The 19,995-nt window shown below is 39.4% G+C and overlaps 1 protein-coding gene across 2 annotated transcripts in view; it reads right to left on the reverse strand.

Moving 5' to 3' along the window:
• The window catches only part of plcb3.L (phospholipase C beta 3 L homeolog), a 110,994-nt gene extending 93,056 nt beyond the window's left edge, over window positions 1–17,938 (reverse strand). Inside the window, exon 1 of one of the 2 annotated variants that reach the window (XM_041589175.1) lies at window positions 1,557–1,743. In XM_041589175.1, the coding sequence (XP_041445109.1) occupies window positions 1,557–1,592 (36 nt within the window). In that variant the 5' untranslated portion in view covers window positions 1,593–1,743. Of the gene's footprint in view, window positions 1–1,556; window positions 1,744–17,757 lie in introns of those variants that run through there. The other variant, NM_001087700.2, reaches the window with a different exon arrangement.
• Window positions 17,939–19,995: the final 2,057 nt, after the last annotated feature.

Below are 19,995 nucleotides of genomic sequence, written 5' to 3' on the forward strand. Positions count from 1 at the left end.
TCCCACCTACCAAGGTAGGTATATCGGGGAAAGAGCTTCATTGAGGGGTTATTTATTAAAGCTCGAGTTGTGTTTTTCCAGAAAAATTTTTTAAAAGGTTGTTTCAGTAAAAACTCAAATTTTTCAGGATAAAAAAAAAAACTCGAATTTTTTGAGATTTACTATGCCCCGAAGCTGTCGGGGTCATGTAGAAGTCAATGTCAGAGGTCCTTTGAACCATTTTGAAGATGTTTTTAGCCTTCATGATTCGGGGGCTTTTCGGTGGTTTGCACTGGAAAACTCGATTGATTCGAGCTATTCAAATTTTTCCTCCGATTGCATTGATTGATGTTTTTTTACATTATGTTTTTTCATAAATAAGTAAGCAATCGAGTTGTCAGTTTATTTGAGGTAGAAAAAAACCCTCACAAACTTGACCTTTGATAAATAACCCCCTTAGTCATCATACGGGTTCACCACACCAGCACAATCCCCTCACATACAATCTTTGTGCACAATTTCTTGTAGCAATTAAGGACAGAGAGAAGTCAACCAAAATGCTGCAAGCTACTCAGCAAGACAACTAGGTGACATTTTCTTATGATGTTATTAAAGCAACTTTATACCTGTGTTTTATGAATAGAGCTTGGGCTGAACATATTTGCCTATTGCTATAATGTATTATTTTTTATCTCTTGTATTAAAAAAGCAAATTCTGGAACTGAAGTCACATTTTACTTCCTGTCCCTACAAGCAATGTCAAAATAAATCAGCTGTACACTGAGAAGCCCTCTGTGTAAACAAACTCCTCCCTTCCACCAACTACATCCTACTAGGCATTCAGGAGCAGCTCATTTTTTTTATTGGACTGCTGATTAATTTTGACCTTGCTCATAGGGACAGAACATAGAATGTGAATTTACTTTTAATTTCATAGATTCCCCAGTTTAAAGGGCACCTAATGCTAAAAAAATGTATAGGGATAGGGAGAAACAATCGTTTGGTCGTTACTCTTTAAACCGTGAGGGGGCACCTGGTGACTGAACATGGCTGCCTAGGCCGGGAGCGCCTTCTCAGTGCCGGTGGCTTAGTGCTCATAGGTTGAATATATTTTTTTTTCCCCCAACAGGTGTGCAGGCTCTGTTAGCCATTTGGAACTGGAGTTTCTTTTGCTACTTCCTTTAATCATACTGGCTTCAGAATCCTACTTTTATAGATACTGGCTCACTGTAAAGTTTATAACTGTTTAGAAGGCGGGATGGTATCTGTTTCAGCTTGGGGTAGTGGGGTGGTCTCTGCTGCAGTTTGGTATAGTATATGCCAGTGCTATGGCAATAGCATACTAACCCGCGTAAGTAAAGAATATTGGTGCACATGGAATTATCAAAACACACAGGGAATCCCTAAATTTTGACTTGTTAAGAAAAAGAAAGCCAAGGCATATTACTTGCACATCCATGTGCAGTAGTTTTTTCACTTGACAATGCAGTATGTTAAAAAAGAGCCTTCCCAGTTAACTAGCTGAGCAAGGTTTACTGACAGGCAGAAGCCAAGCTTTCTGAATTCTCTTCTCTTACCCCCTTAGGATACCAAAAGATGTGCTGTTCATGCATTCTTTGAGCAAGCACATACAATTCACTTCCTGTCAGCAGCAAGAAGGTCCATGAAAGGCCCTCTTATTCTTTATCATTCCTGTAAAGAGAGGTGAAAACAGTTTTTGAGATATGAGTGGTTTATGAGTGTGCCTCCTGCAAACAACTCAGCCGTCTCGTTTTCTTCATTGGTGGATAGCAAACTGCTCGCTTCCACTGGAATCAACTAGTTGGAGCGGGAGTAATCCGTCTGTGACCCACAGCATGGTTGTGTTGTTCTTGCAGGTAGAATAATAAGGGTAGGATAAGGAATTCACAAATAACTAGTGTTGGGAAAAAATAACATTTGTGAACTCGAGTTATAAAATATGCACTAAAGTTTAGTGAATCAAAATGTAAGGTGTCTCATTGGCATATTATAACTATTAGATATAGACACACAAAGCAGTCACTCTGTAGTTGATTGAATGCCTTTCCATCAGCGTGCTTTGTTAAAGCAGAATATCTTGCAAATTATTCTCAACATATCTTATATAAGGATCTGCAATCTCAGGCTTTACTCGTGCTGCTGAACTATAACATCCAGAAATGCCAGCACCTTAGAGCTCCAGGTTACAGAAGTTTGCCTAAAGAACAGGCTAAAAGTACCTGTTGGGCATTTGTAGCTACAGTTGGCCTATACACGTATGGGATCAGTTAGCAGGAAACCTATTATTCAGAATATATATCCAAATAATCAACATTTTAAAAAATAATTCCCTTTTTGTCTGTAATAATAAAACAGAACCTTGTACTCTTAAAGGGATACTGTCATGGGAAAAAACATTTTTTTTCTAAATAAATCAGTTAATAGTGCTGCTCCAGCAGAATTCTGCACTGCAATCCATTTCTCAAAAGAACAAACAGATTTTTTTATATTCAATTTTGAAATCTGACATGGGGCTAGACATATTGTCAATTTCCCAGCTGCCCCAAGTCATGTAACTTGTGCTCTGATAAACTTCAATCACTCTTTACTGCTGTACTGCAAGTTGGAGTGATATCACCCCCTCCCTTTTCCCCCTCAGCAGCCAAACAAAAGAACAATGGGAAGGTAACCAGATAGCAGCTCCCTAACACAAGATAACAGCTGCCTGGTAGATCTAAGAACAACACTCAATAGTAAAATCTCATGTCCCACTGAGACACATTCAGTTACATTGAGAAGGAAAAACAGCAGCCTGCCAAAAAGCATTTCTCTCCTAAAGTGCAGGCACAAGTCACATGACCTGGGGCAGCTGGGAAATTGACAAAATGTTTAGCCCCATGTCAGATTTCAAAATTGAATATAAAAAAATCTGTTTGCTCTTTTGAGAAATGGATTTCAGTGCAGAATTCTGCTGGAGCAGCACTATTTACTGATTCATTTTGAAAAATTTTTTTTTTCCCATGACAGTATGCCTTTAACTAAGATATAATTAATCCTTACTGAAAGCAAAACCAGCCTATTGTTTTTATTTAAAGGGATCCTGTCATCGGAGAACAATGGGAAGGTAACCAGATAGCCAGCACTTTAGGAGAGAAATGCTTTCTGGCAGGCTGTTTTTCCTTCTCAATGTAACTGAATGTGTCTCAGTGGGACATGGGTTTTTACTATTGAGTGCTGTTCTTAGATCTACCAGGCAGCTGTTATTTTGTGTTAGGGAGCTGCTATCTGGTTACCTTCCCATTGTTCTTTTGTTTGGCTGCTGGGGTGGAAAAGGGAGGGGGGTGATATCACTCTAACTTGCAGTACAGCAGTAAAGAGTGATTGAAGTTTATCAGAGCACAAGTCACATGACTTGGGGCAGTTGGGAAATTGACTATATGTCTAGCCCCATGTCAGATTTAAAAATTGAATATAAAAAAATCTGTTTGCTCTTTTGAGAAATGGATTTCAGTGCAGAATTCTGCTGGAGCAGCGCTATTAACTGATTAATTTTGAGAAAAAAAAATGTTTCCCATGACAGTATCCCTTTAATGTTTACATAATTTTCTAGTAAACTTAAAGGGGAACGATCGCTAAAATGAAAATGTAATATAAGCTTCGGCATACTGAAATAAGAAACTTTGTAAACACAATCAATTAAAAATTCTGTAGTTACCTAGATGTAGAGCTCACTCTATTAAAATTACCAGACATCATGTCTCTCTACGTGCAGAATCTGTGCAAAAGGCAGTTATTTTGTTAGATATTGTTTGTACTGGAATCAGTTATTTGAGTCAGCTCTAATTCATCTGCTAGGAAAGGGATACCCCCTATAAGATATATTGGATATAACTGTCAATGAATATCAGACACCCAACTCCTGCATGAAGAGAGAATGAAGAGAAACAGATGCTGAGAGAGGGATAGTGAAGATAAACTTCCAGAAATGGTACAGAATTTTTAATTGTTTGTATTTAGAAAGTTTCTTATTTCAGTATGCTGAAGCCTATATTACATTTTAATTTTTGCGATAGTTCCCCTTTAAGGTATGCAGATACAAATTATGGAGGGACCCATTATCCAAAAAACTCCAGGTTCCCAAGCATTCTGAATAACAGGTCCCATACCAGTATAGGTATGGGACCCGTTATCCAGAATGCTCGAGACCTGGGGTTTTCCGAATAAGGGATCTTTCCATAATTTGGACCTTCATACTTACTTACTGTAAGTCTACTAAAACACCAATTAAACATAAATGAAACCCAATAAGTTTCTTTTGCATACAATAAGGATTAATTATATCTTAATCGGGAATAAGTACAAGGTACTGTTTCATTACTTCAAGGAAAAAGGAAATCATTTGATTATAATGGAGTCGATGGGAGATGGTCTTTCCGTAATTTGGAGCTTTCTGGATAATGGGTTTCCGGATAACAGATCCTATACCTGTACTACCTTCCAGCAGTTTCCTCATTAATCAAATATTAGGGGTAGGGGTATAATTTTTGTGATGACAGGAATGTGGAAAGGGCAAGTATTTAATCAAAAAAGGGGATGGGGTGGAAAACTGTTTTCTGATCCCGAGTCTATGTACCATCAGAGTGACATCACTTCTGAATTATAGTGACATCATAATGGCACCTACATTATCTAAAGGGAGAGAAAAATATTCTTGGGTTGCATGATGAGTTTCTTTATGTCAGTTCAGCTTGCGGGGGCTAAATGTGGGTCAGCATGTCTCGACCACAATCTACCTGTATCCCACATTGAAAAAATATAACATAATGGTTTCGTATCTGACACAGGAACCTGCAGTTAACTTGAGCAACACTATGGTTGCTTTTATTAGTATAGTCACCAATCACAATGCGTCTCAGTTGTGGTTATGAATGCCTGCATGTACATGCCTTGAATGCTGAGCCTTTCATTATGCTTTTTTTGTTTGTTTGCTTTATTTTTTTTTATTGCCACATCTGGTTGCTCTATCAGGGTTTCTATGACAACTTTTGTGGATATTCTGGGATTTGGGTTTATTTCAAATTGCTATTTCCTAGTCATTGTCCAGAGGAAAACTTAACTTGACCTAATGCTTGACCCCACATTCACTTATTTATTCCTGAGAATAGTGTAAGCAGAATTCCATTTTTATCTCAGTGTTTGGGTGTTGGCAAGTTCTGGTGTTTGCAAGTGAATATTTTGTGTACTTGCATCTTTCCAGAGCAGGAAGCGATTTGACACACTTTTATGAACACAACAATCAAAAGGAAATAATCCTGCAGACAACAGCAATACAAAAACAATAAAAAACAATTTAATCCTGCAATTAGACATCCTGTTTCTCCACACAGGTATATGAACATATGGGGGGGGGGGTACGTGTGTGTGTGTGTGTATACACACACACACACAGGATTGGGACCTGTTATCCAGAACGCTCGGGACCTGGGGTTTTCCGGATAACAGATCTTTCCATAATTTGGATCTCTATACCTTAAGTCTACTAGGAAATCATGTAAACATTAAATAAACCGAATAGACTGGTTTTTGCTCCAATAGGGATTAATTATATCTCAGTCGGGATCAAGTACAAGGTACTGTTTTACTATTACAGAGAAAAAGGAAATTATTTTTAGAAAACTGAATTATTTGGATAAAATGGAGTCTATGGCAGACAGCCTTTCCGTAATCCGTAACTTTCTGGATAATGGGTTTCCAGGTATGGATCCCATACCTGTATATATATATATATATATATTCATAGGTCTTTATGTGTCTCTAAAATCCATCTAAATATATACCATATACTGTACCCTACCTACTGTGGCCAAATGTATCCAGACTTCCGCCTGTCCAACATCTCAAAGATACACTAAGTGGGTTATTTACTAAACCTTGATTTTTTTCTGGTAGGGCTTTTTGGGGCAAAAACTCAAAATTTTTGTGGAAAACAAAAAACATGCATTTTTCGAGATTTATTATACTCCGATGCTGCAAAAAGCCTGAATCCAAAAACCCGGCATCTCAAACCTGTCAATGTCATATGTCCCTATCCCAATTTGAAGATATTGTGGTCTGCGCTGGGTTTAGCCCAATAATCCGAAAAATTTGGGGTTTTCGGCTGATAAACGGAAAAAATTGTGCAATTCAGGAGTAAAGCTTGAAAAATTCCCTTTGATTTCATGCAGTTTTTTACCGACATTACTTTTTCGAGTTATTTTTTTGGTAAATAAGGTAAAATCGTGGATGGGAGTTGAAGAGCTGCTGAATTAAAAGCGAAATAACTCAAAAACCTTAAATAATAAAAAATTGCAAACAATTGCAAATTGTCTCAGAATATCACCCTCCACATACATACTGAAAGTTAACTCAAAGGTGAACAACCCCTTTAACGTATAAGAGTTTGAGGATATTTCTATTGAAGTGACTGGAATAGATAGCAAGTGATTTGCATTGCTGTTGAATGTGACAATGTGTCCCACCTCAGTTTTTTCAGAAGAAAGCCATTATATGCCGCAACATTGTTCCAACACTCCCAAGCCAGAACGTGCATTCAGCTGCGATAAACGTCAATGGATGCAGGTCATGCCATGCAATCTGGCTTGGTTAAAATGCAGTTAGCACTCCAAAAACACTCTCAGATATGCATTAGTAGAGACACATTGTTTCTGTCTATGTCACTGCTTGTTTGACTTTTCCACCAAGTGTACCTCAAAGCACTCAAATGTTCCGTCTTTGTGCTAAATATCAGATTAGGAGGATAATGTTATGTTCTCTACCAGGCTAATGCTCTGATCCACATGTCTTGTTACATCCATTATATTCATTCTTTTCAGAGTGACCAGTTGTGCTGTATAATTATACTTATATAAATGCCAAAACTTCAATACAGTATTTAAAAAAATCAAGCTAAATGTATAAGTTGCATATCCTTGTGTATACTATGGTAATATTTAGTAGGGACCTGTTATCCAGAATGCTCGGGACCTGGAGTTTTCTGGATAACGGATCTTTTCATAATTTGGATCTTCATACCTTTAATCTACTAGAAAATCATGTAATTATTAAATAAACCCAATAGGCTGGTTCTGCTTCCAATAAGGAACAATTATATCTTAGTTTGGATCAAGTACAAGGTACTGTTTTATTATTACAGAGAAAAAGGAAATATTTTTAAAATTTTGGATTATTTGTACAAAATGGAGCCTATGGGAGACAGCCCTTCTTTAATTCTGAGCTTTCTGGAAAACGGGTTATGGGACATGTTATCCAGAATTCCCGAGACCTGGAGCGTTCCAGATAACGGATCTTTCCATAATCTGGATCTCCGTATCATAATTTAACTTAAAAATAATTGAAATATCAAATAAACCCAATAGTAATGTTTTGCCTCCAATAAGGATTAATTACATTTTAGCGATCAAGTACAAGCTGCTGTTTTATTATTACAGAGAATATTTGAATATTTCTATAAAATGGAGCCTATGGGAGATGGCTTTTCCGTAATTCTGAGCTTTCTGTATAACGCGATATGGGACATGTAATCCAAAATTCCCGGGACCTGGAGCGTTCCAGAAAATGGATCTTTCCATAATCTGGATCTCCATATCTTAATTTGACTTAAAAATAATTAAAATATCAAATTAACCCAATAGTAATGTTTTGCCTCCAATAAGGATTAATTACATTTTAGGGATCAAGTACAAGCTGATGTTTTATTTTTAAATAGAGAAAAAGAAAATAATTTTTAAAAATTTGCTATTTTTTTTTATAATTTGGGAGTTGGCCTTCCCATAATTCGCATTTAATAACCATAATACTAATAACAGAGATGCAAGGACACATTTCTCTAGCATGTTGGAAAAAGAAGGTCAACACAAGAGGCAAAGTTTGAGAGTGAATTTCTGTAGGGGTACCAGACGAGTCTCTGAGAATAAGGTTGCCGAGCACAGGCTTATTGACTTATCTGACATATCCTAGAGATTTCCAGCTGAATGGCAATCTTAGCTCTCGACTTTGAACCAGCTTTTCTAGATATGGAAGTTCAAAGGGCAGGAAAGTCCGAATCACGGACTGAGCAATCATTGTGGATAAATGACCGTTTTGTTTTCTCTCTCATTACAAATATATAGCAGAAACAGGAACAAAATTAATATTAGGGCCTGCAGTTTTCCAGATAAGAATGGTGTAGCACAATACCTTAGGGCTAGTAAAAACATTAACAGTAAAAAGTATTGTTTCGCTAAAAGCCCACAAGTATACAAGCTTGTTTAACTCCAAGCACGACGTACAGTGTTCGTATCAGAAAAAGTAAATCAGTAAAACAATGTTTAAATTGAACTCTATGGGAAATAAAATCACCGCATGTTGGAGCTTTCAGGATAACATGCTCCTGGATAGTATATCAGTAGTATAACAGTACTATACTATAAATATACAGTTGGAACCAGAGATAAACCAATTGTTTTTCAATTACATCTTCCAACATCCCATATATTAACAAAAGCTTCAAAGTATTTTTTAGGAACAGGTTAAAATTTACAGGATCCTAAAAAATCTGGCTCCAAATAGATTCATAATTTGACTTGCCCTGCCTTCTGTAAATATGTATATGTGTGTATTAAAAAGTGATGAACTAAAATCGACCTACTTGCATTTGCAGTTACCTGCGTCCCATCACAATTAAGGCTCGAATATAACCTCTACAACAAACAAAGTAAAAACAAACAGTCATATCTAAATAGACTGCAAGCTGCCTGGAACATAGAGAGGATTTCCTGCACAACATTAGATATTAATTTTTCATAAGATAAGAGTGTTTTTGTTTTTATACGGCTTTATATGATGTACTGTAGTAATGTGCAGGCCGGCCTGAAACCTGCAGGACCCGCCGGGTTTGGGCCGGCTCCTGCACAAAATCTTCAGGTCGCGGGCGGGTCTGGGTTGAGCTCTTCGCCTGCTCTCCCCACATGCAACCTAGCACTGCATGCGTCTGGCCCCTAAATTTATAGACCTGTGCCTGCCCCCATCCCACCCCTTTCATGATGTTACAGCGGGTCGGTTGTGGGTCTTTAAATAGAGGGGAACGGCGGGACAGGTGCGGGTTAGGGTCGGGTGCGGGTCGAGAAGTTCTATATACCACTAACGTACTTATTTGACATGCATACTAAATAGATAATTACAGTGTCACTAAGCAGTGGTGTTGCTACATCTTTGCATGAAAGGGTTTAATGTCCATTAAAATGATTCCCAAGACTCAGGGTTAAAGCTAGAGGGGGAGCTGGACATTAATGAAAGACAGAGGCACAAATCAAAGGGCAATATGATTCTATAATTCAGACTTGTCAACCTGTGGCCTTCATTCTGAAACCATAAGGAATGATACTAAGTTTGACCTTCCTTAACTGCTATCATAGGAGCAAATTTACTAAAGGACGAAGTGACAAACGCTGGCGAAAATTCACCAGTGTGACTTTGCTGATTTACTAACGGTCGCAGGCGTAACTTCGCTGGCGAAGGAGATAGACTCTAGCAGTAATTCGCTCCCTTACACCTGGCAAAGTTGCGCTCAGGCCAATGAACGTAACTACACAAATTCACTAAGATGCGGATTTTACTGAACGTTACCTCTTGCGCCAGACTTGTCTTCGCCACCTCAGACCAGGCGAAGTGCAATAGAGTGTGCCTGGACGCAACTTTGGATTTTAGTGAATTAGCATTGTCCTGGCGAATCTATGCCTGGTGAAGTGTTTCACTGTGAGCGAAGCTGTCGCTGGCGGATTTTCAGACGTTAGTGAATTTGCCCCATAGTGTCTACTCCTATGTGAAGGCTTTCCATCAGATGTTAAGGCTATGGACACACAGGCTGAAGGTTCTGGCTGCGTATTTTTGAAGGCTGAGAGAAGCAACTCTACTCCATTGATTTGAATCTAAGCAGCCCTGGTGTACTCACACAGTGGAGCTGAAGATGAGGTCAACCAGAGATGCCTCTTTTCGCATATTTGGGCTAATCTCAGCTTCAGCTCCGCTGTGTGTGAGCGCACCCAGGCTGATAGAATTCAAATCAATTGGGGAAGTGGCATTGAGCAGATCTGCTTCGCTCAGCCTGGAAAAAATTGTGGACTGACAACAGCCAGAGCCTTCTGCCTGTGTGCCCATAGCCTTCAACATTCTTGGGGGATTTGCTTCCATTTAGACACAAGAGCATTAGTGAGTTTTGGCAATCAGGCCTAGCTCTGTGTCTGTGTTCCAGTTCAACCAACAAGTGGCTCAGTTGGGATGAGGTCAGGACTCCCATCTGAACAATTCAATTCAGTAAAGACCTAACTTTCTGTCTTGGGACTTTCCCCAAATTGCTGCCACAAAATGAGAAGCTTGTAATTGACAAATATTTTCTGTATGTCCCAGTGTTAAGTTTTGCTTTAAATGGAACCAAGGACCCAGCCCATAAAAAACAGCCAAAGACCCTGCCACACTTGAATGCAGTATGGCTGTCACTGCATATAAGGGGCAAAAACTTCACATTCAAAACTATCCATTTGGATAGAGTGAGTTTTCCTTGCATCTGGCAAACCCAGCTTTGTCAGTCACACTTCTAAATGGTAACAACAATACAACTGACTCCCTACATGAGAAAGCAATTACATGAGTAAGAAATGGAACTTCTAAAAACAGAAATTTGGCTCTTAAGTTACCTGGAGCAGTTTTTTTCTGTCCCTGGTAAACAGCGTTGAGACAGGGGTAGAACAATATACCTAGGATGGCGGCGCTGAAAGGTAGCAGTGTAGACCACTGAGCCATTGTGCTGTCTTAATAACAGGGGGCAAAAGCCTCTCAAAAGAATGAAGAAAGAAAGTGTATCCAAAGTTCCATTAAAAAAGAAAAATACATAACATATATAAGAATGTAACATACTGAGAAGCCAAGCCTGCCTTCATAGAGAAACTGATTGTATACATGTATGATGAAATTCAGCAGTAAATCATTGCTACGTATTTTATATAAAAAAACAATTGCAACAAAGGATTACAAATAAAGCAGATATATAAATCTGTTGATGCTGACAGTTTACCGCTAGCCTGAGTATATAATCTAAACACTGAATACAATCCTCCATTTGGCAGGAATGCATAAAGAACATACATCTTCATGACCCACATTCCTTGCATAATTTTACCTGGTTTTCTTCCTTCCCTTTTCTGCGGGATGCAGAGATTACCACAATCATAAAAAAAAAGTTAAAATCACTGGGGGGGTGCCAAATGTTGGGAAGCCCCAGTGATTACAATCACTTACCTGATCCTCTTGGCAGGTGCTCCTGTTTGCTGAAAACTGCATGGGCCTGGGGTATTTCTGTAGGTGCACCATGGAGTGGTCCTTTTCCACTTCTTAATTGATGGCTCCTACAGATACACCCCAGACTGGTGCAATGTTCAGCAAACAGGTGCACCAACGCAGGTTATCGGGTAAGCTATTGTAATCGATGGAGGCAGGCACCCCCCTCCCCAAGTGATTTGGATTTTTCTTCTCCTTTAAAGAAATACAAGACTGAAGTTTGCAGGTTACTGACAAACAGGTTGCTTGGTTCTATGGCACTGGCAGAGCAGAACAAATCATGCCTGACTGTCATTTACACCTAAATGTCGTCCAGCTTCCCTGATTTATAACACTTTCGCTCATAGGCTACCCGTTTCAAGAATGAAATGAAAAAGCAACCTCATTTACTTCTCCTTTGTAACAGGTCTCATGCTGAGCTTTGTACTGAACAGGGACTCGCTAAAGACAGAACAGGAAGGAGAACTGGATCGAGAGGATGTTTATAGTTATAGAAAATAATAATGGAACATAACTTATCTGCTCAAATATGTGTAAATGTACAGTATATGAAACCCAGATCACTGTCTTCCACAGGTATCTAGCCATCTCTATATTATATGAGACACAGGGATAACGAGAGAAAAAATGGGGTCACAAAATGAACCCCCTATGGCTTTTCCTGCGGCACACCAAGATCTACTGTGGCCATTAGTATAAGAATTTATTATCTAGAGCAGAGGTTTTAAATATTTCTCATTTCAGGCCCCTCTTTGAGAAGCAACATTTAGCCAGGGCCCTTCTTAGCTGGTCATAAATTTACAGACCTCCAAAAACACTGATGTTTCCAAGAAAATCACCCAAGTTGATCCTCGGGCTGGGCTTTTGGGTGTATTTAAAAGAGCGATGGGATTCTGGCAGATGCATCACAGCAAAGTGTGATAAACATTGGTTCTCATATGCCTTGTGCTTAAAATATCAGACATGTATAAACAGGCACAAGATCAATTCAGTCCATCGTTTAAAAGAGTCCATCACATCATTTGTGTACGTTTGTGGGTGCAAAGATATATTAGAATTATATTCCTATCAAGACTGCAGTCATCAGTTCCTCAGCCCTACTTTATACTGTATAAATATTTATATATACTCACACGGTATTTAAATGAATAGTGCACTTGGTATACATATACGATAATAGTTTATATATACAATGTGTATATATATATATATATATATATATATATATATATATATATATATATATATATAATATATGAACACATCGACAGTTCTTTTAACCCACAGTGCACCATTCTATATCAGATTTTGAGTGCAACTTCACCTGCCAAATGGAAGCAACTTGCGCAAAAGGACTGCTTATGACTTTTTTTTTTTTTTTTTTTTTTTTAAATTTAACTAGTTTTTCATTGTATCAAATGCAGGATTCGGTCTGGATATGGCCGATTGCTAGCACTTCTTGCAGGAACTATATACGGCAAACAGAATCAGAACCCAAGTATAGGAGAAGGAAGAGGAACTCCAGCAGTATTACTGCAAACAACTTTTTATTCCAGGCAGTGGTAAACACAACATGTTTCGGGTTCAAAACCCTTTATCAAGTGAATCAGAACCCAAAAAATCATGTGACTTCAAAGCTCTCAACAATATAAGTCAACAATATTTGATTCATAATCACATTTTTTTTTTTGCATACCTCAAACTATTTTAATTAGTTTGCCATTTACCAGAACCTTTTCTGGAGGGTTGGCTAGCATTTTTCTCTGGGCCAGTGCTACTCTTCAGATAAATCAGCCCAGGGTTCTACAATCCAGAAGTAATAAATGTGTCAATTTGGTCTTTATATGATTAGAACCTCAGTATGGTGGTCAATTAAGGTAATACTGGTATGGGATGCATTATTCGAAAACCCATTATTTATAAAGCTCAGAATTACGGGAAGGACTTCTCCCATAGACTGCATTTTAAGGAAGTTATTCAATTTTTTTACTACTGTATCGATAAAACAGTACCTTAAAGTGGTTGTTCACCTTCAAACAACTAGTTGTTTTCAGATAGATCACCAGAAATAATTACTTTTTCCAATGACTTTCTATTTTCTATGTGTGACCGTTTTTCTAATTTTAAAGTATTAAGTGTAATTGTTCAACTTCTGAAGCAACTCTGGGGGGTGTCGCCGACCCTGTAAACTGTTCTAAATTGATAGAATTAGTTGCTACATTTCTTTTCTTTGTCCCTGCTGAGCAGAATCTCTGAGTTTATAGGCAGTTGTTAGAATTGATACAATAGTTGCTAATACTCCAGAGATGCTGCTGAGAAATGTATCAACTAAATGTTGCAAAATTGTAACAGTTCGGAATCTGCACCTGAATTACTGAGCCGCCAGACTCAATCACCAGAGACAGGGATATTAAACTTCATTAAAAAATAAATAATGGAAACTAATTGAAAAAAGTATTTTTTCCTGGGGAACAATCTAAAAACAACTGAATTGAAGGTGAACAACCCCTTTAAGTGTACTAAAAAGTTGTTTAAACATTAAAGCAGCACAAGAGGATTGGTTTGCCTCCAATAAGGATTAATTATTTATAAAGATGGCTATAGACATGCAAAAGTCAGACGAACAATCGTTCATTGAAATCTTCTGACCTACCACTAAGCATTCAGAATAAATAAAGTAGTAAAAAGAACATATCAGACAATGTTCTGGCCATGAATTGACAGACAGAAATAGTAGGAAGGTTATTTCAAATAGTAGCGAGAGTCACCCATTGATATTGTCAGATAGGCAATACATGCAGAGATCTTATCAGTAGCCGACAGAAAGCTTCTAACCTGTCCGATCGACTAAATGACCAATCGCCATTGTACAGAAAATGTCGTGAGAATCCACACATGGTCCAAAAATCGTACAAACCTTTATTTTATACAACTTTATCTTTGTGTCTATGGCCAGCCTTTAGTTAGCAACAAATACAAGGAACTGTTTTATTACAGAGAAAAGGATAACTTTTTTAAAAAAAATTTGATTTATTTGAATTTGATGGGACATGGCCTTCCCGTAATGTGGCGCTTTCTGGATAAGGGCTCCTATACCTGTATATTAATACATTGAAATGCCTGATTTAGCTATGAAAGTGAAAGAAAGCCTAACATAGATAGAGTTATAACCACATTTTTACAATACATAAACATGTAACAAAATATGGGAACCAGTACTGGTACAAAATAAAACATCTAATTTTTAAAATATTGTAAATCAAGTGTGGTTATAAAAAGGCTATAACAGTGTTTCAGGAGTCATCACTTGTATCATCACTTGATCACACTGATTTTTTTATACAATTAAGGTTGACTAAACAAGGGCCAAGTATGAAGATACAGTTATCCAGAAAACCCCAGGTCCTGACTATTCTGGATAACAGGTCTCATACCTGTATACTTAACGTAGAACCATGATTTTTAAGGTATATTAAAGAGATCTACAACATAGTTTGAAACATTTTTAACGGACGCCCAATTCCATAACTGATTTGAACTCCTGCCACCTTTGGACAAAGTACCTTCAAACAAAATGCTAATACTTTCAAAGCTGTATCTATAAGCTCGTCAAATAATGCTTCTTGTAAGCATATACATGAAGTAGAGGGTAGTGCCTTTCCAGATAATAGATCCCTCACCTGTAACAAAAAAATCTAGCCTCACTACTAATCTGCTTTCTGGTTACTGTGGGCAGCCCTGTTTTAACTCTGCAGGACCACAAAAAGTACTACCCAAGTACTACCCCAATTATAGCCTGTAGGCAATGATCAGGTCAGGTACTGCCGATTAGATACCCAGCAACTACTCAATCTGAACTAAAGTATATACACCTGAACATTGCTAACCTGCAGATACTAAGTACTGTCCTGGAGCTATCCAGTAGAGAGTTGCTAATTTATTCCCCTAACCATGCACATTGATTTAGTGTTACCCTGCATATACCCAGCAATCTCTAAACAAGTGTCGACCTGCAGATACCCAGCAGCCAATGAGCAAATAATACACAGAAGCCTTTGAACAAGCAGAACCCTGGCAGCCTCCAGACAAGTACTGCCCTAAAGATATCCAGATACCTCTGCACAAATACTGCCCTATAGATACAAAGAAACCTCTGCACAAATACTGCCCTGTAGATACCCAGAAACTGCTGCACAAATACTGCCCTGTAGATACCCAGATACCTCTGCACAAATATTACCCTGTAGATACCCAGAAACTTCTGCACAAATACTGCCCTGTAGATACCCAGATACCTCTGCACAAATATTACCCTGTAGATACCTCTGCACAAATACTGTCCTGTAAATACCCAGATACCTCTGCACAAATACTACCCTGTAGATACCTAGAAACTTCTCCACAAATATTAACCTGTAGATACCCAGAACCATCTGCACAAATACTGCCCTGTAGATACCTAGAACACTATGGACAAGTACTAAAATGTGGATGCCCTCTCCACTCTGTATAAATACTGCCTTATCAATACCCAGAACCCCCAGGACAATTACTCAGACCTCTCTGCAAAATTACCTTGCTGCCTTGACAATATCCAGAACACTGTTGACAAGCAGTGCCCTAAAGATATAGTATTGCCCTGACCCAGAACATTTTGGGAAAGTACTACCCTATAGAGACCCAGGTCCCTCTAGAAACGAACTACCATGCAGATACCCATAACACTCTGAACAAACACTGTCCTGTGGATTCCCAGACCCTTTGAAAAAGTATTACCCAGAAAAAACATCAGAACTACCCTGATACAGAGCAGCCTCTAAACAAGTATTGCCCTGTAGATACCCAGATCAATCTGAGCAAGTTATTACCTAGAAATGACTTCCCTGGTACCAAGGAGCCTCTAAACAAGTACTGCCCTGCAGATACCCAGACCAATCTGAGCAATTATTACCTAGAAAATATCCCAGTACTACCCTGATATTCAGCAGTCTTAAAATAAATCCTTCATTAATAGCCAACAGCCTCAAATGGACGGTTCACATTTACGTTAAAGGACCAGTAACATCAAAAAATGTAATTGTTTTAAAGTGATAAAAATATAATGCAGTGTAGCCCTGCACTGGTAAAACTGCTGTGTTTGCTTCAGAAACACTACTATTGTTTATATAAACAAGCTGATGTGTAGCAACGGGGGCAGCCATTCAAAGGAGAAAAGGCTCAGGTTACACAGCAGATAGCAGATAAGCTCTGTAGAACATAATGGTGTTATCTGTTATCCACTATTTAACCTGTGCCATATAGCCTTTTTTCAATTTCCACCATTGCTACACAGCAGCTTGTTTATATGAACTACAGTAGTGTTTCTGAAGCAAACACATCGGTTTTACCAGTGCAGGGCAACACTACATGATATTTTCATTACTTTAAAAAACTTTCCTTTTTTGGTGTTACTGTTCCTTTAACTTTTAGTATGTTATAGAATGACCAGTTCTAAGCAACTTTTAAATTGGTCTTCATTGTTTATTTTGTATAGCTTTTTTTTCAATTTGCCTTTTTCTTCTCACTCTTTCCGGCTTTCAAATGGGGGTCGTTGACCCTATTTAAAAAAAAAAAAAAAAAGGCCCTGTAAGGCTACACATTTATTGTTATTGCTACTTTTTATTACTCATCGTTCTATTCAGGACCTCTTTTATTCAAATCAGTGTGTGGTTGCTAGGGTAATTTGCACCCTAGCAACTGGATTGCTGAAATTGCAAACTGGAATGCTGCTGAATAAAAAAAGCTAAATAACTCAAAACACCACACATGCTAAATAATGAAAGTCAATTGCAAATTGTTTCAAAATGTCACTTTCTGCATCATACTAAAAGTTAATTTAAAGGTGAACAACCCCCTTTTAAGATTTGCCTGGCAGATACCTACAACACTCTGAAACAAAACTGCCCTCTAGATACCCACACCCCTTCTAAACAGATACCAGGCAGCCTCTGAATTATAAAACTTGCAGATAACCAACTACCAAGTTCTACCCAGCAGCCTCTGTACAAGCACAGCCCAATAGAAAGCCCCTAAAGATGCATTTCCCAACAGAAAGCCCCACAATTCCCCAGCACATACCCTGAAGCCCAAGAAGAAGTATCTGCAGCTTCTGAACAAGTATCAGCCAGCAGATACCCAGAAGCCCCTAGGTTAAGCAATTGCCTCTATTCCACCAAGCAGTCTGTGCTCATGTATTACCCAGCAGTCTGTGCTCAGACTGCAGGCACTCTCTTATAAATACCCCACAGAGCTATAAGCATTCCGGCGCCCATCTCTTGTCAGTGAGAGTCAATGAAACCCCCCATCCCCACCCCAGCAATAAGTAGCATTCCCCTCTCCACTTTGTAACTTTTACCCCCCTCGTCTCACCTCATCCCACTTGATGAACTTGCTCCCTTTGATAAGAGTCTCCGGCACTTTCACGGGCTCCAGTTGAAGAGAGTGAACCCCAGGCCGTGCCCCCGCCATGTTTGGGGAACAGGGCAGGGGGCAACTAGGGGGGCAAAATAACGAGGAAGAGGAGGAGGCAGCGAAAGAGAGAGAGGGAGAAGCAGGGACTGACTGAGGGGGTGGAGAGAAACTAGGAGAGTGAGAAGGGGAGGGCAGTGAGGGAGGAGAGACTGAATGGGCGGCTAAAGGAGGGGAAGGGAGGGATAGTAAAGTGGGATGAAGAGAAGAGAGGAGCGCCCGGAGCTGTTAAACCCAGCCACCCCCCTCCCTCCCAAAATAAACTTGTCCGCTCCAGACGGAGTCCCGTAACACAGCAATCCTCCGCGCTGAGATTTAGCGCCTCTCGGCAGTGCCACCTCCCCTCATCACACCTGTGTAAGGCCCAGTGACTCGGGCGGCATCCAGCCCTGTCACATTCCTCACATACCAGCTCCTTACCTACGCACTCCCGGGCCACGCCCCCTCCCAGCCCGTCAGCACCTACCAACCCCTATGAGCAGTGCAAGGTAACATGTGTGCCCCCTCTGTCATGCGTATTAATGGGCGCCTCCATGCCAGGCACCTACCAACCTCTACACACCAGGGTGCAAAGTAACGTATACCCAGCAGTGTCCTAATTCTCAATGGATCCTCCACAGACCTCTGCCTGTAGCCATTATAGGCAGTGGAATTTACAATTAAGCCAGCCCTGTTCATGTCCTACTCTTCTTAGTTTAATGTTTCTGAGGATAAATGCCCTTTTAGTTTACTAAATAAGTTTTTTTTTACTGGTTAAGCTCTAACACTTGGCATCCAAGAAGGGTGTGGTGGGAGTTGTAGGGAAGAAATAGTTGAGGGGCCCTTCAGCTACAACTCCCAGCACCCAAACCCTGTTCCAGGTATTATTTTCAAAACCAGCCAAAGTCAGCTACAAAAATGTAGCCCAAAATAACCAGTGTCGGACTGGGATGCCAGGGGCCCACCAGAAAACCTTAGACCATGGGCCCACTTTCCAAACAATTATTCCTCCTCAGGTCTGAACTGGGAGTCAAAATAGGCCCTGACCAGTAATGATGTGTGGGCCGAACCCATGCCCCTGACATTCCAAGTACAAATAGACCCAAACAGGTCCTAGCAGACCACTAAATAGTGTCTTTCTCTGGCACATTATAGCAGCCCCTCTGGCATTTGCCAGAAACCACAGATTGCCAGTCCGGGCCTGTTCCTCCTCTCCTTACTCAAACTCTTTATTCTCCTAGTCTTTTACCTCTACATACTATACTCTATTCTTCCATTATTAATCCTCTTTTTTTTCCCATAAATAAATAGGGAATGACCATGAAATAGACCAAATGGTTAGAGGCAAGAGGCCCACTGACACCTGGGCCCACGGGAGTTTTCCTGGTATCCCGGTGGGCCAGTCCGACACTGAAAATAACACATGTGCAATGAAAAAAAAGTCTAAAAAATAAATAAATATATGTGAAAATACGCCGTTTTCAACTTTCTCCGATTGGCACAATTTTCCATGGAGCAAAATGGAAAAGATTTGCCCCCTTTACCAGGGGCAGAACTACAGAGGGGGGCCCATTAGGTATAGGGGCTCCATGAGGCCCAAATACATATACAATTACAATAAATATTGGTAAAAAAATTAAACATCTAGACATTTTGGTGGCCACCCCAAAACTTTCTCCGATTGGCACAATTTTCCATGGAGCAAAATGGAAAAGATTTGCCCCCTTTACCAGGGGCATAACTACAGAGGGGGGGCCCATTAGGTATAGGGGCCCCATGAGGCCCAAATACATATACAATTACAATAAATATTGGTAAAAAAATTAAACATCTAGACATTTTGGTGGCCACCCCAAAACTTTCTCCGATTGGCACAATTTTCCATGGAGCAAAATGGAAAAGATTTGCCCCCTTTACCAGGGGCATAACTACAGAGGGGGGGCCCTTTAGGTATAGGGGCCCCATGAGGCCCAAATACATATACAATTACAATAAATATTGGTAAAAAAATTAAACATCTAGACATTTTGGTGGCCACCCCAAAATTGTCTGAAATTGAAGAAAGTTACCATTAAATGTGAGCCCAAAATCTGGTAACTCCCAACTTTTACACAAGTCTGTCCCGTTGCATGCTGGATATTGTAGTCTTTTTAAACTTGA

Source organism: Xenopus laevis, chromosome 4L (genome assembly GCF_017654675.1).
Source record: "Xenopus laevis strain J_2021 chromosome 4L, Xenopus_laevis_v10.1, whole genome shotgun sequence".
Lineage (NCBI taxonomy): Eukaryota > Metazoa > Chordata > Amphibia > Anura > Pipidae > Xenopus > Xenopus laevis.